The sequence below is a fragment of the Nycticebus coucang genome, chromosome 16 (genome assembly GCF_027406575.1).
Source record: "Nycticebus coucang isolate mNycCou1 chromosome 16, mNycCou1.pri, whole genome shotgun sequence".
Taxonomy (NCBI): Eukaryota; Metazoa; Chordata; class Mammalia; order Primates; family Lorisidae; genus Nycticebus; species Nycticebus coucang.
In genome coordinates this window covers 60090374-60115091 of record NC_069795.1, presented here as the reverse complement: position 1 = coordinate 60115091, position 24718 = coordinate 60090374, and the positions used below count along the sequence as shown (strand labels likewise).

The window sequence follows — 24718 nt, the reverse complement described above, 5'->3', positions numbered from 1 at the left end:
TGAAAGCGCACATATAACTGGAGCACATACAAATTTCTGATAGGTACAGTCAAAAGAGTTTTCACTGATCTAGAGAGGACAGGTAAAAACTAAAATAAAATGTGCAGTTAAAATAGTTTTAGGTAACAGCTATTAATTCTAAAGGTGAAAGCAAATTTCAAAAATCATTCGAGCTACAGCTTAAATATGGAAAGGTTTCCCAGTATGGTAGAGGAAGGGGAATTATAAAGTAAAGGGAACAGCATTAACATAATTATTCAGACATCTAAGCATAAGGTATAATCAAAAGACAGCTACTAGATGTAGACATTGAGTAACTTCTCTGTTAATAGATCTACACCCTGAGCATCAAATGGCTGCACGCACGCGCGCGCGCACACACACCCACACATAATACATATACACAAAGAAGATGTGACTTCTGATGGAAGAACATACCACCACCAAGCATGCAGTGATCGTGTCCCACTGCCCACCCCACCAAAAATCAACACTTTATCTAACCAGGGCTCTAGATTTTAATACCAATTTAGGCAAAATAAAGAGGAATGCATTTGGAAAACAACTGCAATAATTCAAACTGGGAAGCTATAAAAATAATGAAGCAATTTCATCAACAAATAAATTGCAAGGGAAAATGGAGGGTGCAGACACTGATTAAAAGATTTCTAGCTATCTTCTTGTATGGTTCATATGGGTCTTGATTAAAACTGTAAAATATACATGATTAGGAATGTGAACACGTACTGAATACTTGAAATTAAGCAATTATTAATTTTTGGTATAATAATGATATTATAGTTGCCTTTTAAAATGATCCCTATCTTTTAGAGCTACATACTGACTTATAGATGAAATGTGGCAGGAGGGATTTTGTAGGGTGGTCTTTGAGTGAAGTAAGATTGACTATGAATTGACAATAGTTAGAACTAGTACATGGAGGTTAATTTAATTCTTCTGTCCTATTTTTGTGTAATTTTCCAAAATAAACTTTTTTTTTTTTTTTTTTTTAAGAAAAAGGAGTGGGCTAGGCATCTAATTCTAGTTACACCTGGCTTTCAGACAAAATGGTCACTTAACAATTAGGTTTCTCCTGGGGTATTTCTAATAATTGAAACTGTCCAATTATATATTAGTATTATACATGTAAGGAAAAAAGGCTTTTTTTCCCAAAATTCTCAAATTTTGAGGATTATTCACTTTTTAAAGTTATTGTTCTAAAGCTCACTTTCAGTTTGCTCTATTCACACTGCCCAGACAGAATAACAGTAGCTATTAACTAAAAATCAAATAAAACAAAACTTAACCCCAAACTGAATCATATTTTACCCTTCTAAATTGAAATGAACATAAATATCACCAAAGGTTGAGGGGGAAAAAATGATGACTTAAAGGCACATAAGGCAAAAACTTTTGTAAATCAATGTTTAGTTTCAAGCTCTTGATGAAATCCTATCACTATTAAAGTCAAAGTAGTCAAAATAGATTTTTTTTTAAAAAGGGTTGCTGACTGAGATATAGATTTATAATAAAGAAAACAAATATATAAAGAGAACATTTGAAAACATACAAAACTTGATGGACTATGTACTATTCAAAGTCTCTTTCAAGAATGTGCTTTTATTGGCATACCAAGAGGGAAACAAAACAACCCATTCAAATTGTATATTATTAAAACTAAACTAAACAAAAAAAGAACACCAAAAAATGCCATTGTTCTCGAATAATTTAAAGTTTGGGGAAAAATGTAACATATCTAAAATGTCAGAAATAAGAAACAAGAGTGATGCATCACAAGGTCCTTACAAACAATTCAAAACAATGGCATTTCTAATTTTCTAATCAAAGAAGCTCACAAACAGTAAGTAAAAACATTAAAAGGAAATTTAAAAAATAATTTTTGAAATGTTAATTACAAACAGAAAGCAAATATAATAAAATCTGACTTGGGCCAAAGTAACAGTGAGAACAAGGTATCTTATAGACATGTACGGAAACAAGATAATTTATGACAATGCAATGTTATTTATGATGTATATATGAAATAGAATTAAGTGGTGATGGTTAATTAAAATCAAATTTTATAATGGCCAACATGCCAATTATCCTTAACCTAATATTATGTCTTGCTTCGGGAAGAGAACTACAAGACCAGGCAATTAAGTTAAAAAAAGTTGTCCTAGAAAAAGTGCTATATACCTCATTACTGAGTATCACTGCGGTCACCAGATGATCAAAGGGAATACTTAGAAAGTGACCATAGTGACTTTCAGCATTGAAGTATGTAGTGGTTTTTCTAGGATGAGGTCTTGAACTTATAAAATAGGTTTCTATTCCCCACAAATCATTAATTTTTATAATTAAAATAGGGTTACACACATACAAACACACATGCACACACTCTAGCAAATATCATAACGAGGCCAAGGAAGGTAATAAAAAGCATGGGCTTATTGCAGAAATATACCTTTAAAGAATTTTTTAAAAACTTTTATTTAAAGATTCATTGCATGGCTATTGGGGCTAACACCTTAATACATAACTTGGTAAAAAAAAAAAAATTATCACTAGCACAAACTTAAATGAAATCCAAACCCAATATACCAAAAATCTGAGGAAGCAGCTTTATATGGCTGGTGCATTTCTAATTAACAAGTAAACAGGAAAGACAATCCAATCTATAATTTACTCTATTAGAATTAAAAATTCAATATGAGTAGCATTTCTTTCTTATATTTTACACTGATCACTTCCATACATTAACAACTTACTTGTCCATACACTTTGCTTTAGCAATATTTGCCGAAACCAAAATCAAATCAAATGTTTTCCCATATGACTACATCTCTCAGTTTTTGCACTTACAAATTGTACTTTACTATAGCCCCTTTATGAAAAACATTTAGTCATAGTTACCTTATAAAACTTTCTTGTATTTGGCCATCAGAAGCAATACATATTGTGAAAAACCTTAGTGGTTTAACAGTAGCCTTATCAAATAGAACACTATTAGGCACATGGCAAAAAATTTCAGCTATGAAGGAAGTATTTCTTCAATATCACTTCTAAACTTAATTCCTCACTTACTGAAGTTTTAATGTATTTTAGTAAAAATGGCAGGAAAAATAAGAGTTGCATTCATCTTCATTGTATTATTGAAATATTTTAACCAGTACAAAAGAAAACCCTCAAGTAAATACAAAAATGCCAAAACAGTTCAAACTTGTATGAAGGAAATAAATATAAATATGGACAAAAAATAGTAAAAATATCCTTTTATCTTTCCTAAGACAGTACGATTTTCATGTATATCTGTCAATTAGTTGTGCATATCACTGTTACTCAAAAACGTATTTAATAAAATGTTTATTTAATATGACAAGTCTTTATGTAAACAAACATAAAGTTCTAATAAGCAACAGTGCAATGCTTCCAAAAGTCTTCAGTACTAGTGTCAGATTCTTAAAATTTAGAAACCTTTTAGTTTGTCAAATGATTAAGGTACAGAACATGTCAAATACTTACTTGTAGTTTTCCAAGTCACCCTCTCCCATAAAGAAAATGAAAAATTAAAACGTAACCACACAATGGCCATAATGTAAATGAAAGTTTCTAATCAGTAAAGTCAATATTTATATTTTTGATATATAGTTCTTAAAATATATCACTAATTTTCTTCAGATTATACTCAAGATTTATACAGAATCCTAAATATGATTATTTTGGTCAGAATCCCCATCTATGTCATGGGGATATCATTGTTGCTATTTAAATAAAAAATAAAAATCACTTCAAACAGTATATTATTAAAGAAAGTGTTCTTCCAATGACTTGGAATAAAGGGTCTTAGTTTTTGTATATAAGTGGTTATAAAACCCAGATATTTTTAACAAGGTATCAGTGAACTTTACTTAACTATATTCTTAACCTGAAATTACAGTCTTATACTAAGTATAAGAAAAGATGAATAAAATAGGTTTCTAATTTCCACAAAATACTGCTAGTTAAAGGAAATAGTTAATAGTTCCTAGAATAAAGCTTTCATTACTTGCAATATACTATGAAAATGTTAGAATTTTGATTTTTTTTAGATTTAATGAGGATTGGAACGGGGTGATAGGAAGGGTTAAAAATGTTAACTACTATACCTTTTTATTTGAAAAATAATTTATGTTTCTCCTTTCACTTCATTTCCCTGGCAATACAATCCTTTTTATCAAATGAATCATCAATTAAAAAAACATTCTTTAGGTTTCAAAATAGTGTTATTATTATAATTTTATAGAATTTCACTGTATACTTTGTTTTAGCAGTATTTATCAAAAGCAATTTAATTGCCTTAAAAAGAAGAACCAGATTTGAAGATTTAGATAATGTTTCTTTCTTGAAAGATACATGATTCTGGAAAGAATAGATTTAATTATGTAAAAAAACAAAAACAAAAAAGTCATGGTATGTTTCCAGTTTTAATTGGAAAAACAAAAATCTTGAAATACACACATTTAGAAGGAAAAATGAGATGAATTGCCAATATCAGCAAGTATTACTGATTGGTTCTATAATTCATATTTTCCTAGTTAAATCCCAAATTTCCAAGTTTATTCTAAATACTTTTTCTATACATTTACCCGTTTGAATATTAACATTAAATAACTAAAACAAAATGGTGTCAAAAATTCTTTCTATAGATTCTTGGAAAAGTCTCATTTCCAAAACTAGTACTCCAGTACACTGAAAAGCCCTCTCTGCACTGTTTCAACTACGCACCATCTTTTCATTACTAAGTGTATAGTTATTACATAAGGCATCCAAATAAGACTACTGCTAATGAACCAAAATCCATGTTCACGTAATATTTTTCCAGATGAAAAAAATTATAATTATCATGTTTAGAATGCATGTATTTTATTACTTTTATAGGTTATTTTGGACAAAAATATTGACCAGCTAATAATGCTCTTTCACACATCATGTTCACTGAGTTTTACTACCACAGTTTTAGTGCAACAAAATATCTCTGAAAAGCCACTCTACAGTAATTATGGCAAGGCTCATTAAAATGCAGAGGTAAAGATTCCATTTGTATAGAAACTTAGAAAATAATGTTTGAAAAAGAAAGATGTTCCATCAGGCTAAATATTTTTTGTATACTAAAAATATATATAAACATTTCTTGAATTAGTTTTATAGTCAATTTTGATGCAGTATCATTTAGTGGTAACAAATTTTGAGAGGTATATGTTTAACAAACAGTATACTTAAGATTATAGTCTTAGGTAAACATTTAATACACAATGGCAAGGTAGTTTCCTTTTTTTTTTTAATTTTTGTACCAAAAAAGTCATACACTTAATGTTGACATTTCTTCTTACCTGTGTGCCTCAGACCAATAAAGTACTCTGCATTAAAATTTAAATCTTGAGACAGTAGTACAGCATTGAAAAAAATTGTAAAGCAGCTTAGATACATTGAACCCAGATTTTACATTTTCATTTGTCAGATTATAATATAAAAAGCTTGAAAATCAACTTGAAAAAGCTTATCCTTCCTCAAGAAAAAGTATGAACAATCTGAAAATGATCAACAAGTATGAATGCAACATTGTACATAGTGAAACCACATTTAGTGGTTGCTAAACATACCACTCCCTCCTGGAAATTACGGAACCATCTACATGTGAAACTAAGTCATCTTCATTCTCGTCATAATGTTCATCATTGACGAACTTCATTCCCATTTTTAGATTTTCATAATAATCCATTGGTCTTTCAAACCTATTAAGATTTTCTACATTGTTCCACTGAGTTTTTTCAGGCTCTTCTAAATAGTCTTTACGTATTAGATTGTTCACTGGATTTTTGTTTTCTTTTTTTACACTGTCTGGGTAAGAATCAAGCTCATCTTGTTGAAGAACATCTATTTGTGATTCTTTTTGCATATCTGATGGTGGAATGTAGTTCTTGGCAAAGTAGTCTCCACGAAACGTCCGTCTTCTCCTATAGCAGAATATTCCAGCCAAAACACTTACAAGTACTACGAAGAGAGCCCCACCCACTACACTAGCAATAATTGTGCCAATTGTGTCATCCTTAATTGTTGCCAAAGTTGACAATGGGAAGGGCAATTTTTTATGTTCTGTTGCTAGATCCTCGATGTCAGCAGTTGAGGGACGCCACTGAATTGTAGGCTGAAGTGTGGTAGTAGTAGGAGGATCTAATGGAAACAGTAAAGATAGACAAGACACAGAAAGGCAAAGAATGTCAATGAAGGCTGATTCAGCAGCAAGTTGAAAAGACAGCACAGTTGATGAATATATACTCATAGTAATGATAGTTTTTCATTCTTAATTTTATTACAATTAGAAGGCCGTGGTACTTAATATTGTTTAAAAACTGACACTAAGTCAGTTACCAATGAAGAGAAAGGAACAAACCCTATAGCATAAATCCTAAATTATTCTACTCCAAGTTTAAAAGTGATACTGTATTCCAGAAAATAGGTATTAATTGTTTTAAATGAAGAGTATTACTTAAGCATCCTATACATAACTGGCTTAAGAATTATCATAAAGATTAAATCAAAATCAAATTCACATTTTCTTAGCCAATAGCACAAGAAAATAAAATGAAAGAATAAAAAATTAAAGTTTTCTTAATATCCATTTTTACCTATTATGGTTTATTTTTGTAATATCTGAACTTATCTTTAAAAGAATGAAAAACTATAGATTCTTGTTAAGTGGACATAGTATGAACTGTTGGTTTAATAATTCTCTCAAAAATATTTTCTTTACAAAAATTCTAAAGATATTCAGAAAAGAGATATATAGTAAATACCATTATTTACTAATTAAAAATTTAAAAAGATTGGTTTAAACTGTTACCCAGATGGCCTATTAGCAAATAAAACTAATAGAAAAAATAAAAATATAAACTACAACGTAATAAAAATGTCATATCTAATACCCCATGGTAAGATAACAGAACATTTAGGAAACAAAAGAATTTCCACTATATCTGCAAAATTTAATGCTGTTGCTTTAGGATGGTATTGCAAAAAGTAGCTAATATTTTAGAGAGAACATTCTAATAATATTTAAATATTAGATGCAAATGAACCTGTGTATTGATATTAGATTACAGAGTAGCCATTAATATTAAGAAGCAACTAAATATAAATAGTAAAAATTAAAGATTGGTTAATTGTCAATTAAAGTAGTATTTACAGGTCATGTTATACACAATTCTAGAGTTTAAAGAAACAGTAAGTCTAAAAATCTTGATTTCTTCATAGATAAAAAAGACCCAAATAGTAGATAACTTTCTAAAATTAATTTTTAAATGAATGGTACTGATAGAGGTCTTAAAAAATGATTGTTAGAAAAATACTAAATCTACATGGGGTAAGTTATTCTAATTACAAGCTAAAGTAAAATACTTACTGAAACAGGTTTCATCACGGAATGCCATATGTGTAGAATGTGGTAAAAATTTAGCAAGTATAGTATAAAGTTTTACAAGTATATTATAACTAATTTCTTATGAGTTTAACTTAGTGTAACAGGTAACTCTGTCAACTACTTTGAAGTACATATTAGCTAGCATAGCATATGTAAGTGAATCAAGGACGTTTTAATTTATAAGAATATATTCACTAACTTGACAAATTCAATCTCAAGAAACAACTATGGAATTGAAGGATCATGTCTGCTATAAAAGTAGTAAAGCCTCATGGAATTCAACTTCACAGAATTAGACACTGAAGAAATAGCCTAAACATTAAATAACTTGTAAGACAACTATTATATTTTTTGAGGAAGTAAGAGTAAGGGGAAAGTCAAATTGTAAGTACTGAATGGCATCTTTACAATGATTTCCAAAGATAAAAGTATTAAAATAAAATGGCATCAACACATTTAAATGAAAGTACAAGTCATCTAGAGTGGATTATTTGCAATTAATACACTTCTGTGTCTGTAAGATTATTAAAGGTTTTGGTATCTCTTGATATGCTAGTTTTCTCAGAACACTGAATACAGCCGAACTCTCACCAAGATATAAGTGAACATTTTTATCAAGTAGCATCCAAAAACACACAAAAAAGGCTTTTCTTGTATCTACATGCAACGTTCATTATATGAACACAAACGCTTATTATCCATTTCACTCAATTTAACAAAATATAGCTTTCAGAAAAATATAACAAAAAAAATTTAAATTTTATGCTATTTAATTTGGTTAGTGGTTCTAGAAATGTTTTAATCCACCACCACTCCTTAACCAGTGTTAAAAATAGCATAACTTTACCATTGGTATCATTTCATGAAAGAAAGACTCTTGCTAATACTTTGTTATTTGTATCTTAAGCAATGGATTTTTGACAATGCATATAAAACATTTATTTCTGTTTTCTGATTTAGAAGGAGAGTCATACTTCCCGTAAGGAAGCAGTTCTATTTTTTTTGCAGTTTTTGGCCGGGGCGGGGTCTGAACCCCCCCCCACCTCTGGTATATGGGGCTAGCGCCCTACTCCTTTGACCCACAGGCACTGCGCAGCAGTTCTATTTTTTAAATCAATAATAGCTACTTATTTAGCATGACTTCAAATCTTTTCCCGTAGCATTTCTTATTTTTTCAGTAAGACATTATTTTTCATACACTTTGCTGAATGTTCAATAAATGAGTATATAATGGATATGATTCTAATTCTCCTCACCCAAGTGAAGAACTTTTTAAGTTTATTTTTCTAACTAACAAGTTCTGTCAAAAAGAAAAACAAATAAGTAAGACCTCTACAGCTATTTTGGCCTAATAGTTACTGTATCAAAAAAAAAGTAAATGGATAGACTTTATTTTTCTTTTAGACTTTAAAACTTTAAAGTGTTATTTAAGTAAACAAAATCATGCACTTTAAACTTTAAGGATTGCCAAGTAAGTGTTAATTCTTTAAAGTTTAATGCCATACCTCAATCCTAAAATCAGTATGACCCACAATTCAAGTTTTACACAAGAATGAAGAGTTTTACAAATGGGAATAGTTATTTAATATATGAAAATCCGCTCTTCTATTTTCTGATATCAGTTAGGAAGAAAATACACACTAAATCCAACTACCAAAACAATTTCTAGCAGGTATAGGTTCTAAACAAAGAGCCACTGTACCCTTCCAATTTAGTTGAATATTGAAATCTTGAATCAATGACTTCTTATCCAAAAGTCTTATTATTTATCGATGTGGGAAAATGTGTGATAAAATCAACAATAATTTCCCTTAGTGTTGCTAACTCCACTCTGTTCTTTGTGTTTTTTTTGGATTGGGGGGGCTCTTGTCTCCTAATCTCCTCTTTGGGTTCAGTTAATCTGCTGAAGAACATCAAAGAACACTGGGAAACACTTGCTTATATTTACAGAGTTTATTATAAAGGATATTTCACAGGATACCAATGAAGAGATGGTCTCCATCCATTCTGTTCTCAATAGAACATTTAGTCTCTAGTCATAAGATAACCTTTCTTTTACATATATTATTAAAAACATTTCTAATTTTGTTTTTGAGACAGAGTCTCACTTTGTCATCCTCCATAGAGTGCCATGTTGTCATAACTCACAGCAACTTCACACTCTTGGTCTCAAGAGATTCTCTTGCCTCAGCCTCCCAAGTAGCTAAGACTACAGGTGCCTGCCACAACGTCCAGCTATTTTTGGAGATGGGGTCTCTTTCTAGCTCAGGGTTGTCTTGAACCTGTGAGCTCAGGTGATCCGCCTGCCTCAGCCTCCCAGAGTCCTGGGATTACAGGCATGAGAAACTGTGTCCGGCCTCTAAAATTTTAAAATATCCATTTTAATACTGTAGTATGAAATTTTTTCTAGATAATGAAGGGTACATATAACAATCAAAAAAATTGGATCGCTTACTCTTGTGCAAATTATGGCCTCTTACTCTGATAAAAGCCTAACTACGTTTTAGTAAGTAGTCATTTTGAAAAGGCTGCACTGTATCTAGAATACCTGACATATTCCAAGCAGTTCTTAGAGGAGTTAACTCAACATAGTACATTATTATCATAAAGTCTGGATAGAAAAGTAATGTCTAATTCTTAATTACTTGAAGAAAATCACCTCATATAACACTATCTTCTTCTAAAGTACTTACAGGTAATTGTGATTTTTCATATTGACTCAAAATTTGATTTTTTCTCCTCATAAGCATTTAGTAGATATTAAGAATGTGTAAAGTTTATCACCTGTGTTACATCAGTTCCCTCATCAAAGAGAACAAAATTACATAAGCAAAGTCTGTATTTTTTAATTATTTCCTGATTGTTTTCTTCTCACCTCTATCCACTCATGCAACAAAAGTGTATTAACACCTATGATATGCTGAACATCATTGCAGACGGTAGAAATATAGCAGTGATTAAAGCAGACAAAAATCTTGTCCTCTTAGGATTTATGTTCTAGTGAAGGAAATGACAGATAAGGAAATAAAATACGTAGTAGGCCATATGGCAGTAGTGAAGAAAAAGGCAAAAAAGGACAAAATAGTAAAGGGGTGAAAAGAGAAGGTTTTCAATTTTAAACAGTCATGAAGGAAGAAAGACTTCACTGAAAAAGGTGGTATTTCAGTGAAGACTTCAAGTGAAGGAAACAGCTATGAGGATGCCTTGTGGAAGAGTATTCCACTCAATGGAAAAAATAACTACAGACTTTGAGGTAGGAATGTGCCTGTGTGTTCGAAAAACAGACCAGTGTTGCTAAACCAGAGATGCAGTAAGAAATGACTTCAGAGAGATAATCTGGGACAAAGTCATGTATACAGCCTTCTAAGTCACTGTAAAGATTTGGTTTTCATGAGAAGTCTGTGGAAGGCTCAGAGGAGAGGAGTGATGAGATCTGACAGGTCCTTTAAAAGAATCACTCTGGCTACTCATTTGATGACAGACTGAGGTGGGGACAAAGTTAAAATAGGGATATTAAGTGGCTATTATAATAGTGAAGCTGACATTGATTAATTGATGAACCTGGTGAGGTATGAGAGAAAAAGCAAAATCAAGGATAACTATCAAGAGTTATACTTGGAGCAAATGTAAAGATAGAACAACCAGTAACTTAGAGGAAGACTGGCAGAAAAAGAGATTCAGTGTGAAGAGGCAGTAGAAAGGTCAGGACTTCAGTTTGAACATGTTTAGTTGGAAATGCCTATCAGACTTCCACATCGAGTTAATGATCATTAATAGGCAGTTAGACACACAAGTTCGAATTACTGAGAAATAGACCCAGAATGTGAGAAAGTATAAATTTAAGATCAGTGGACTATACATGACTATGCCTAAAATAAGCCTTGATATTTAAGTGATTATATAATGATAACATATTGAGCCTAAGATTTACAAGTACCAAATTGTACAACAGAAACAAAAAGTAAACAATTCTTAAGTAACCACATTTTAAATTTGTAGTTCTTGTGACTTATCTTCTAAGAGACACTATATACAAATAAGTAACCTCCTTCAGATTTCCACCAAAGCACCACCACACTGGCAGAAAGGGTTAGGGATACATATAGCTCTAAGCTTCTTGCTAGAGTTACGGCAAAAAATTCTGAGTCTCTACCATATGCCAGACTCTAAGCTAACTGCTGAGTATACAGGTGGTGAATAAACCAAACACAAACTGCTTAATAGTGAGGATAGGTAATAAGCAAAGCAATAAGCATACAAGTATACACTGTGATTGAGTGCTATCAAAGTAATACAGGGAACTGTTCTTATATTGAATGATCACACAAAGACTGAGAATATAACATTTATTAAAAAATAATATTTCTCTAAAATCTCTTTAGTTTTAGATTTGAACAGAGATAAAAACCCCGAGTACTTATTACATATTTACTGTACAAACCTGAATTTCTTAAGGCTCTCTTCTTTTTCACCCTTAATTTCCATTTGTCAAACACAAAGACTGCTATCAGTAAGGAGTTGCTCAAAATGTTTTATGTAATTCTCACAAATAAGCATTCTATAGATACTTAAAGCCACACCCAGGAAAAATACGCTTTTAGTTCTCTATATATTTTATGAATATCCAAATTTATACTTAGCCAAATTAAAAAAAATTACAGTCAAAAATCTAAGTTGTTAGTGGCTTAAGGACAAATAAGAAACATTTTAAATTTTATTTCATTAAAAAATTTTTGCTAGTATTCCTATTTCACCTCTCTGTAACGTAATAAAGAATAGCACCACATTAAGTGGCAAACAATGTTATTTAACAAGGCAAGTAATTAAAGTTAATATCCTATTTTATTTATCATACAGTTGTGTACAAAGTAGCAATCAAAGCAAAAGAAAAGAAATTATTGCTTGTTCTTGGTGTAAAAACACAAGAATCTAGAAAGTCATACAACCTGCTAAAAAAATATTCAATACTATTTAATTGAAAAATTATCTATACATAAAGATATAAATGTATATAAACTTGTATAGACATTTTGCATTTTGACATTTCTTTAAGTAAAGAAATACCATCTTACATATGTATTTCAGATAGGGCTACTTTATCAAATTACTTTTGGACTATTTGGGAAAGCCTCATAAGGAGGAATCTGTATCTCTGCAGTATAAATTATTGCTCAGGATCATACTGTTATTATTACTATTTTACAGAAATATTTTAAATAACTTATTTTGCAAGTTGATAGTAACTTACCTGAAATGTAGATGACCTTTTGATCACTTCTTTGACCAAGGGAATTGGTCACTCTACAGATATAAACTCCAGAATAATTGTAAGTCAGTGGATAGACAAAATGAAGGGTACTGTCTGAAGCCAGTAAACCATCAGGCCACTGTCCATCCAACCTAAATTTTAAAAAGCATGAACTTATTTTAAACTTCTTCAAACTATATTTACTGACAGCTAGGTAAAAGTCATTACATTTTTGAGATGTTAGTTTAAAAAGAAGTATATTTTAGATAAAATTACTATAAGTATGTTAAAAGTAATAAACTTTCATTTTAATAAAGATGAATTTACATGTAAAGCCTATTAAGACCACTATTCTTTCAGAACATCAATTCATAAAAGTTTAGGTAGGCCAACATAACAGAATGGAAAGAAAGGGGAGAAAAATATATGAAAACTTAAAAAGTATATTATTTGAAGACATACCCACTGTATCAACGAAATTAAATCTCAGTGAATTGTGGATCTTCTCATAATACATCTATAATTTTCTTAATGAAAGTGTCTTGTTTAAACATATAATTTTCTAGAACCTTGCATAACATGTTTACGAATATATACTGCACCCCTCCAAAGAGTCTCTAAAGCAGCAAAAGAAGGGTTTTCTTATAAAATAATTTCAATTGTAAGTAGGCATCAGTCACAATAAAAACAAAGAAACCATTTGGTATTAGTAACAACTCTTAAAACAACATCTATACTAATTTGGCTAAGAAACATGATACTATACACACTACACTAAACCATGTTTAAGTCCCTCTGTAAGAACTCTAAAGTTGCTCATGGAAACAGAACTAAAGTATACTATTAAAAATCACTTTTCCAATCTGACAGTACCAAAGAAAATACCAATAAGTATTTATTTGGAAACGGTTTTTAAAGCTTAAAGACACTTTTCTTTTTTTTTTTTTTTTAAATAAGATGATAAAATCAAGTAAGCCCATATGCTCAAAAATACTGCAACTTAGCTAAAAGGATTTTCAAAAAGTTCATTCACTTATTCATTCATTCAATTAATAGGAGCTTACTCTTTGCCATACATATTATGCCTTGCTGGTGGTGTTGAGATGCAAGTGAATATGCAAGTAAATAAGATTTGGTCTCTGCCTTCAATGATGTAAGTACAACAGAAGATCAACTCATCATACGGGGAAATAAGAACAATAATAAAAAGGTAGAAAGAAGCAAATCAAAATTGGAAAATAGGTACAGCGATTTCATTTTAAAATCTCATGGGTATTAAGTGGAAAAGTAATCAGTAAACTCCTTTGGAGTTGTTAGTACTTTAACTTGGCAATGAAGGAAAAAGATAATATTCTTATAGGATTTATAAAACAAAAACATTCAACCTCTTCTTAGAGGATTTTGAAAAGAACATTTTTGTAAACATGAAGTTTCCAAAGGTGAATTCTTTTTCTAGGAGGTTAACAATGAATATCAACTATACCTGTTTAACAATTGCTTTTGTACTTTGATCCACAAATTCTAATGACTTCAATTCTGAGTAATTTGAAAATGACTTATAATCTTTTAGACTTGTAAATTTGAATAAGCCATAGTTAGAAAAATCTAAATAGCACATTAAACACACAACAAAAGCATCTTCTGTTCTCTTGTACCTGTGTTATATGACTAATATCCATTGTCTGCACCCTCATAAAAACCTTGAATGACTGTTACACATGAGGAAATTAAAAACTAGAGACATTAAGACTTACTCAAAAAAAGACATCTAGAAGCTTAAATATTGGGATGAGAATCCAGAACTGCTCGACTTTCAGAAATATCCTATCAAGCAGACATCTTAACTAATGACTGCTTCCCAATCTTAAGAAAATATAAATGAAAAAAAGCCTTCCTAATTTTAAAACAGTATCTTTGCTTACTGACAAAACATTGACCAAATATACTATTTCCTTACTCTCACAAATCCCACCAAAAACAAGTATAGGAATTAAAAAGTTGTTAAAAACCTATGAGAAGGAAGAGAACAGGAGGTTGAGAAAAGATGTTTCTCATCCAGAAATGATTTTGCCCAAGGAGACATTTGGCATGTCTAGAGACCACTGTCACAACTGCTGGGGCAAGGCTCCAGAGGGTAGAAGCCAGTTGCTTCTAAAAATTCTATAATGCAAGGGACTGCCTACCACCAAAAAAGAATTATCTAGCCCCAAATGTCAATAGTTTCAAGGTTGAAAAGCTCTGGTTTAGGGGAAAGAATTACTTGCAGATAGCATATGGATTATAAAGCAGCTAGTGTTGTCCAAAGAACCCAAGGGAAGTTTGGAGTTTGACTCACTGTACTTCAGAAGGTCAGGAGGCAGAGGACTAGACATAAGGAGATTAATTAAAACAAAATAATAGATTCCTCCCAAATCTATATCAGGCATTTATCTCACAGACCAAAGAATGAAGGTTTATTCTAGAACTAAACTGAAAAGCCATGAAGAAAGACTTTCACTTTTCTACTAATAACATCTGGAGCTTCACCAGGAAAACAATGATCTCTCTACTTAATCACTCTAAGTGGAACCTAGTAAGAAGTAATCTCCACTGCAGAGAGACAGTGTCCACGAAGCACTTAGTGGACATTTTAACTCCTCACTATGAAATGACTAGACAAACAAACGAGGAATCATCTGTAAAACGAAGACAGACCCAACAACAAAACAACAACAACAACAACCCAAAACTAAAAACCTTGGGTGAAAAAAAGACAATATGGGAAGTAGAAAAAAATAATAACAAAGTATCCCTGGGAATAAACAGAAAAAGATACATTTATAAAATAAGAAAAGGGTGCTATGAAAACAAAGAATAAGAACAAACTGAAAATATGTCCAAATCTTTTTAAAATCGTTAAGTCAATGGTAAAATTTAAAAAGAAAGTCTAGGAAAAAAACATTTAAAAAATATGAGAGAAGTGAAATGATATTTACCATGTAATATACGGAAGGTCCAGTAAAAGTAAACGGTAACAAAAAGGAAATGGCCTAAAAATAAGAAAATTCTTCAAAGATAACAAACAGGTCTCAAGATTGAAATGGGCCCTAAGTACTGACAAATATGAATAAAAATCCTAGCAAAGCAATTTGAAATTTCAGAGACAAAGAGATTTATGTAGATATAAACAACACACATAAAAAGAGGAAATTAGCCACAGGCAAAACAAATAGATGAAAACCAAAGAAAACAGAATTCTGGTATACTTCTTAGCTTTCTATAAATAAGTGCCTATGGTTGAGAGTCAAACAGTGATTACAGAATTTCAAAAAGGTAGTTTAATTTTATTTGGACTGTAAAGGGTAGGAACTTGTTTACGAAATGTGTTTATGGATAAAAGGGTAGATATAAAATTAATTCTTTATTTAAGAAGAAGTCAATGCTGTTAAAAGTTGATAAAACTAGAACTAGCAGTTTAAGACTTCTGATGGTGATAGTGGAGAGCAAGATGGTGGCCGAGTAACAGCTTCCTTGCATCCGGACACCGTGAGTCTGGGGAGATAGGACTCCAGGCATCTCTGGCTGGTGGGATCTGCCTATCATCACCACTGTGAGGATACAGGGAGTCAGCAAGAGACTTCTGGACCCCAAGAGGAGGACTAAAACAGTGGAAAACTGGCAAGTGGTCACGTGTGTTCAATCGGTCAAAACCAGCCTGCAACTGTAAGCTCAGTAGCAGTGAGACTGCAAACCGGAAAGGCCTTACCTGTGAACTGTTTTGGTGTCTTTGGACTTGGCACTCAGTTGAACTGCCTTGAGGAGAGCCTGAGCGGGAGTGCGGAGAACTTTGGCCATTGTCTAGGGCTCCAGTCTGAGCCGCTGAGCCAGATGGAGCTAATAGTGTTTGGTTGTGGGCCACGGAGAGCCATTATGAGTGATGTGCCCAGCAAGCTCCGTCCGCAGTGTTGCAGAGCTAGAATCGGGTGGGAGCTGGTAACCTAGCGACTGAGTAGCCTAAGGGTGGGGTCTGAGCCCCTTTGCAGCCCTAACCCTCAGGGGCAGAGTGAGACCGGTTTTGGCACACTGGGTAAGTGGATAGCCACTTCAGCAGTGATTCCAGCGACAAGCACTTTCCTGGGAAAGCTTCTGCTCAGCAAGTTTACAAGTTCAAAGTACCTTTGAAGTGGGCTGAAGAGAGATTTAGGGTGTCTACCAGCTGGGGTTTGAGAAATCAGCAGCCTCCAGTCGTATCAGAACTGTGATTAACATCTCATACCCCAGAAGACCACGTGTTGCCCAGACAATATTCAACAACATATACACACTGTTTTGTTTTTGGTTGTTTGTTTGTTTGTTTGGTTGGTTGTTTTTTTGATTATTTTCTTGTTGATGTTCAACATAGTGCTGGAAGTTCTAGCCAATAAAATTAGGCAAGACAAGGAAATAAAGGGAATCCAAATGGGAGCAGAGGAGGTCAAACTCTCCCTCTTTGCTGACGACATGATCTTATACTTAGAGAACCCCAAAGACTCAACCAAAAGACTCCTAGAAATCATCAAAAAATACAGTAATGTTTCAGGATATAAAATCAATGTCCACAAGTCAGTAGCCTTTGTATACACCAATAACAGTCAAGATGAGAAGCTAATTAAGGACACAACTCCCTTCACCATAGTCTCAAAGAAAATGAAATACCTAGGAATATACCTAACGAAGGAGGTGAAGGACCTCTATAAAGAAAATTATGAAATCCTCAGAAAGGAAATAGCAGAGGATATTAACAAATGGAAGAACATACCATGCTCATGGATGGGAAGAATCAACATTGTTAAAATGTCTATACTTCCCAAAGCAATCTACCTATTCAATGCCATTCCTATCAAAATACCAACATGGTACTTTCAAGATTTGGAAAAAATGATTCTGCGTTTTGTATGGAACCGGAAAAAAACCCGTATAGCTAAGGCAGTTCTTAGTAATAAAAATAAAGCTGGGGACATCAGCATAACAGATTTTAGTCTGTACTACAAAGCCATAGTGGTCAAGACAGCATGGTACTGGCACAAAAATAGAGACATAGACACTTGGAATCCAAATGAAAACCAAGAAATGAAACTAACATCTTACAACCACCTAATCTTTGATAAACCAAACAAGAACATACCTTGGGGGAAAGACTCCCTATTCAATAAATGGTGTTGGGAGAACTGGATGTCTACATGTAAAAGACTGAAACTGGACCCACAACTTTCCCCACTCATAAAAATTGATTCAAAATGGATAAAGGACTTAAATTTAATTTTAGACATGAAACAATAAAAATCCTCAAAGAAAACATAGGAAAAACACTGGAAGATATTGGCCTGGGGAAAGACTTCATGAAGAAGACTGCCATGGCAATTGCAACAACAACAAAAATAAACAAATGGGACTTCATTAAACTCAAAAGCTTCTGTACAGCTAAGGAGACAATAACCAAAGCAAAGAGACAACCTACACAATGGGAAAGGATATTTGCATATTTTGATAACTAGGATCTATAGAGAACTCAAATTAATCCACATGAAAAAAGCCAACAATTCCATATATCAATGGGCAAGAGACATGAATAGAACCTTCTCTAAAGATGACAGACAAATGGCTAACAAACACATGAAAAAGTGTTCATCATGTCTATATATTAGAGAAATGCAAATCAAAACAACCCTGAGATATCATCTAACCCCAGTGAGAATGGCCCACATCACAAAATCTCAAAACTGCAGATGCTGGCGTGGATGTGGAGAGAAGGGAACACTTTGACACTGCTGGTGGGACTGCAAACTAGTACAACCTTTCTGGAAGGAAGTATGGAGAAACCTCAAAGCCCTCAAGCTAGATCTCCCATTTGATCCTGCAATCCCATTACTGGGCATCTACCCAGAAGGAAAAAAATCCTTTTATCATAAGGACACTTGTACTAAACTGTTTATTGAAGCTCAATTTACAATTGCCAAAATGTGGAAACAGCCTGAATGCCCACCAACCCAGGAATGGATTAACAAGCTGTGGTATATGTATACCATGGAATACTATTCAGCCATTAAAAAAAATGGAGACTTTACATCCTTCGTATTAACCTGAATGGAAGTGGAAGACATTATTCTTAGTAAAGCATCACAAGAATGGAGAAACATGAATCCTATGTACTCAATTTTGATATGAGGACAACTAATGACAATTAAGGTTATGGGGGGGTGAGGAAAAGCAGAAAGAGGGACGGAGGGAGGGGAGTGGGGCCTTGGTGTGAGTCACACTTTATGGGGGCAAGACATGATTGCAAGAGGGACTTTACCTAACAATTGCAATCAGTGTAACCTGGCTTATTGTACCCTCAATGAATCCCCAACAATAAAAAGACTTATGATGGTTAACTACCAGAATAAATAGCTAAAATTGCTAATGCAGCCTCTGAAGAAAAGAACTGAGGGGGCAGGAAGGTGGGTAGGGTGGGGCAGGAATTTAATTAAATTTTTCTGTTATTACTATCATCAGGTATTACACAGAAAAACAATTTTAAATATGCAGGTAAGAATACTTTTCAGTTTTAAATAATTTCCCTTTCGAAGTATATAACATTACCTGCTCCATACAGATTTGAAGGGTGGTGGATTTGCATCAGCATTACACTTGAGATTAACACCTTTTCTTCCTACAAACCAATTTCCATCATACCCTGTTATTGAAACTTCAGGAGCATCTATAAAATAAATGCAGGACAGAACAGAGTGCCTTCTGTTAATGATAAATGTGACATACAATGGGAAAGCATGACCATAATAGACTAACCTTCAGAACAAGAATCATTTTTCCTTACTCTCAATATATATAATTAATGTGGAAGATAATAATCAATAAATATTAATATTAGTTGACTGAAAGAATTAATGGGCATTTACCCCAATGCCCATTCATTAGCTAATTGTAACATTTATAGCTATAGTTATTAGAGATGCTGAATATAAGAATCATAAAATTACAATCACCAAGAACAAAATACAAGTCCTATTTTGAGAGATGCTGAAATATAGGAACAAAGCAAATGTATTATAATACTTAATTTAATGAGACATAGCATTTAAGTACCATGCAGAACCAAGTTATCATATGAAATAGTCTTTAAAGAGATATTTAATCTATAAGAAAACATTTCCTAAGAAGTTATCAAATCACTAACAAAGATTAGATTCTCTATATTACAATTAATATTCTGTGGGTATGAAGAGATATAACACAGACTTTCGATGGTAAATTACAACTACAGTAAGTTATCTAGGGCCTCAATTGTGCCAAAACATAAACTTTTATCCACTCAGTATACCCAAAGGTCTTTTAGCATATGTGTAACATATAACTCGTTGCATGAGCAAGTTATCTTTTATCTAACAGTAATACACATACATGCCTTCAAACTATAAAATCCAATACCTATTATTCAACCATCATTTTGTTTAGTTCCTAAGAAGTGCCAGGCACTGTTTTAAGTGTTCGGTATTCACACAAACTCTGTATTCATAAAATTTACATTCTAATAATAATAGGGAAGATGATATTTTAAAATATTTAACCAAAACCTCTTATAAAGGCCAAGAAGAGAAAGGATGGTAAGAGAGAATAAAAGAAGGTCTAATTCAGATTGGAGACAGGGGAGGTCATGAAAGGCTTTCCTAAAGAAGTGCTAGTTCTGCATGGTACAAAGATGCTCCATCTTTTGTATGAGCCATGTAGAAAATCAGGTATTTAGCCCATGCCCAGGTGAAAGGTTAGAGAGGCAGCTCAGTCTTTAACTCTGCCAGGAAAACCTGAACAACTGAAAGGCAAAGTTTACCAAAACAAGTGGTAAAAAAATTAGCTTTTACTAAGGTACAATTATTTTAGTAATTTAAAAAAAGAAATGCCTGCCTCTGTTAAATAGCAAGAGTTAAATACTTTTGTAACTTAAAAGTGGTAATGAAAAATGTTGCTGAAAGAGCAGTCCAGATATCGGTAAATTTAATGTCATTTTCAAAAGAGAGAAAGGGTAGGTGTTAAAGTATCCCCAGAAATCATCTTCAAATTTTGAGGTAAAAATCTGGGATATAAGATCTCATCTCCTTAATTGTGTTCACATGTTTCATAGGTCTTCAATTTAAAGAAGGAAACAAGTAATGACTACTCTTAGAACCTTTTAGGAACAAGTCAATAGAGAACAAAACCACAATTATAAAAACTTATGTTAGAAGAAATACTTTTATAATCTAGGTTTATTCCAAAATGTTTATCATAAATAACACAAATTGAAAAAAAATTATAGATATGAAGAAAAATATATAGATATGAGATATACATTAACGGTACTTATAGTTGGGAATTTTATAAGACAAAGGAAAAAGTTAAGTCTGGGAAAGCAAGGTAGGAAAAGGGGGAGAAAAAAACAAAAAACCTTTTTAATTGGATTCTCCAGAGAAGTGAGGAGAAAAGATGGTATTTGTATTTAAGAATACAATGGTAATAACAATTTTGTGTAATAAATATTCTCAAATTTAACCCTATAAATGTTGAAAAGATTTTTGGAATAAGCTTTAAAAACAATTACACCAAATGTAATAAATATGTATACTTTAAAATTTCATGCATGTCATATCAAGAACAAAAGAGTTAACAACAAAGAATAGAACTCCTTCAAAAACTTATCTAAATTTATAATCTATGCATAGATGAAAATGAAAAAATAACAGAACCTAAATGCTTTTCCTATTTTTACTTCTAATCTGCCTAATTTTTATTATCCTTGCTATAAAGTATCTGTAACCATCACCTTCTTTCTTGCTCAAAATTTGAAAATGGCATACAAATTACAATGTACCAAAAACTGAGCAACTTTATTGAAAAAGGAAAAGTAAATACACATAAACATACAAACACACACATAAAAGTATCCAAAGGTCTTTTAGCATATGTACAACATAACTACTTCAATAAACAAATTATCCATGTCTAGCAGCAAGTACATACTACTACAATATAGTTTGACCTATCTAAACTCTTCCAACATAATCAGTAAGATAAGATTAAAAACAGTATGGAAAAATACAGATTTTCAATCTAGGGAATTAAAAGATTTTTGCTAAAAGCACCATGAGAAGCTCAATGAATTAAAATGAAGAAAATGTTTATCTCTAAGCATTGTCCATCATGAGGTACAAATTTCCACAATTTTCTTAAGTTCAGCCTACTTTTAAGACTTAAAAGGATAAGGTTATATAATTTCAAGTTGGAAAGCAACATTAAAGTCATGTGTTCACTTTAAAAAACAGAAAATGTTCAAGTTAAATGAAATTTTCAAGAGCATATAAACAAAAATAGAAAAAAAATGTGATAAGGAAAAGCTATAGAAACATCTAAATACTAAATATTCAAACTAAAAATAATTTGATAAAGAAATACAGTAATGGAAGAAAATAAAAGGCATGACTAATGTTGAAAAAATAAATGTTACCATTTACTTACACTGTATGTCTAATACGAAAGAATATCGGATGTCCTTTTCCAAGGCTGGATGTTTTACAACACAAGTAATACGCCTTCCTCTAGCAAATCTGGTTGGAAACAGCTTGTACTGGCTGACAATTGTTGCTGTTTCATTTGGAAAAGAAGTTGTAGTGGATTCCATTTTACCAAGATCACCTTCCCAATCAATATGTGCAACTGGTTTTCCAGTGGCTGCGATACAAATGGCTGCTACTGTTTCATTTCCTCCATCAATTAAAGAATCTGCCCCTTTTATCAGGCTCACAGTGGGTTCAACTGTTTAAATTAAAAAAAAAAAAGTTATATTCAAACAAGAACATACTTACATCTTTCTAAACCACATTTAGACATACTTCATAAGCTTAGGGACAATTACATATAAAATCTACATACACTTTTTAGGTAATACTATCATCAATTACATTCTTGGAAAAAAAGAAGATTATAAGCTAGGAAAAATGAGAGGCCAAGATTTTATGCAACTATTATAAAGATGGCTCCCCTTGACATATATATGTCTATATATATACACACACACATATATATATACACACACACATTATAGGAACAGATGAGATTCCTCCAAATAAATATATAAAAGATTTCTATGAACTAGATGATAATTTCCTTTATGAGATTAAAGATATTGCTAATATGGAAGGAAAAAAAGCAGGTATAATATATAATGCTTCATAAATACATATAATGCTTCATTTTACAACGAAAAAACTTTAAAGTAAAGTAAGTTATCATTATGAAAGCTTGCGTTAAAAAATTAAGGGACAAAAAATGTTCCCCTGAGAATACCCACAGGCGATGATACGTTTTTCTTAACCCAGTAAGTGCCTGAATAATTTCATTTAAAACACTGCCTTTTAAACTTTTCGTTCAGTAAGTCTAAAAGGAATCTGAAAATCTGTATTGCTCCCAAGTGATGCCAATGTGGCAAATTCCCCACTCTAATGTTTCTGTTACTTTAATGCGGTCCCAACTCTACCTTTCTTGACTTTAATTCTTTTACTTTATACTTAATCTTTTGAACAACCAACACATTACTTATTCAGTGTCCCACTAAAGGAGGGTTTTCAACCTTCAATGGTAATGTCTGAAGAGATTCTGAGTTTCATAGCAGTAGAGGCCATGGACATTGCTAAACAGTCAACAATGGATGGACAGCTCACCAGAACAAAGAATTCTAATCCAAAATGTCAACAAATTGAAGAAAAACTTAATCTGAAGTATGGTCGTTCCTCAGTATACATAGAGGATTGGTTCCACCAAGGCCCCTGAGTATACCCAAATCTGTGTATACTCAAGTTCCATAGTCTGCAGAACCCACATACAGGAAAAGCCTGTGGGTTCAGCCTTCTGTATATACAGGTTTCACATCCCAGGCATACTTATTTTCAATCTGCATTTGGTTGAAAAAAATCTGTGTGTAAGCAGAAATACTCCGCTCAAACCCATGAGTCAATTGTATATTGCTTTCTGCCTCTCTGCCTTGGCTCATGTGCTTCTAATCCAGAGTGACATTTCTCTATTCTTTTACTTTTATGAACTCAAAATTCAAAGACTAGCTCAACTATTTCTTCTATAAAACATTTCTTGACTACCAAGTTCACCAATTTTTTCCTATACCCTACTCAAATAACATTTAGTCTACAACTGCAATATATCAGAAACTCTTACTGGTTTTAGGAATACAAAGTTAAATTTTAAAGTGCACTACTGCCGTTCACCACCACATGTTTATAAAAAGAACATATAAAAAAACAGAATAGTAAATGCTACAATAAATGTATGCTTAATATATAATGACAAAAAGCAAAAAAAAAAAAAAAAGCATTACATTGGCGGAAGGGATTCAAGAATGGCTTCTAAAACAATGTGATTTGATAAGTAATAGTTATCTAGAAAGAACGTAGGAAGAAACAGAAAGAAAAAGGAAGCAATCCAGACAAAAGGAGAAACACATTAAACGCAGGTTAACAAAAACTGTAAAGAGTTTATTATGACTTTAAGATTTGAGTTGCTGAAAGAGGAGCAGCAAGGGATTGAATAGGTGAAGGGTGAGAAGCAGGCATGGGCAAAATCATGACAAGTCTCATAACATAAACAGTCTTGAGTTTTAAGCCAATGAGTATTGTATTACAAGGAACTACTACATTTGAAAGCAAAATAAAAAGTGATTTTATCCTTATAAACTCCATACACAATACTATATTTAACATACAAAATATTTATTATTTTCTTAATACAGAACTTTGTGTTACCTTTTTTATTGATCTCTTACACTTCATTTTTCAGATATTTTTGCCTTGTCTCCAATCAGAAAAATTTCTTGAAAATATCAATCCCTTAAATGTAAATTATATTTCCCTACAGCTCTTAGGGCAGTGTCTTAAATGTATTAAATACTCAAATATTTAATTCCATTTTTATTTTTAAATAGTTACCTCTTAACATGAAAAAACATACAAATC

The 24718-nt window shown here is 32.2% G+C and overlaps 1 protein-coding gene across 2 annotated transcripts in view; it reads right to left on the bottom strand.

The window, feature by feature from the left end:
• Positions 1 to 4880: 4880 nt before the first annotated feature.
• NECTIN3 (nectin cell adhesion molecule 3) overlaps positions 4881 to 24718 on the bottom strand; it is a 68077-nt gene continuing 48239 nt past the window's right edge. For both annotated transcript variants that reach the window (XM_053564958.1, XM_053564959.1), the window contains exons 3-6: positions 22215 to 22511; positions 19308 to 19425; positions 12708 to 12859; positions 4881 to 6213 (exon numbers count right to left, since the gene is read on the bottom strand). In XM_053564958.1, the coding sequence (XP_053420933.1) occupies positions 5633 to 6213; positions 12708 to 12859; positions 19308 to 19425; positions 22215 to 22511 (1148 nt within the window). In that variant the 3' untranslated portion in view covers positions 4881 to 5632. The remainder of the gene's footprint in view (positions 6214 to 12707; positions 12860 to 19307; positions 19426 to 22214; positions 22512 to 24718) is intronic.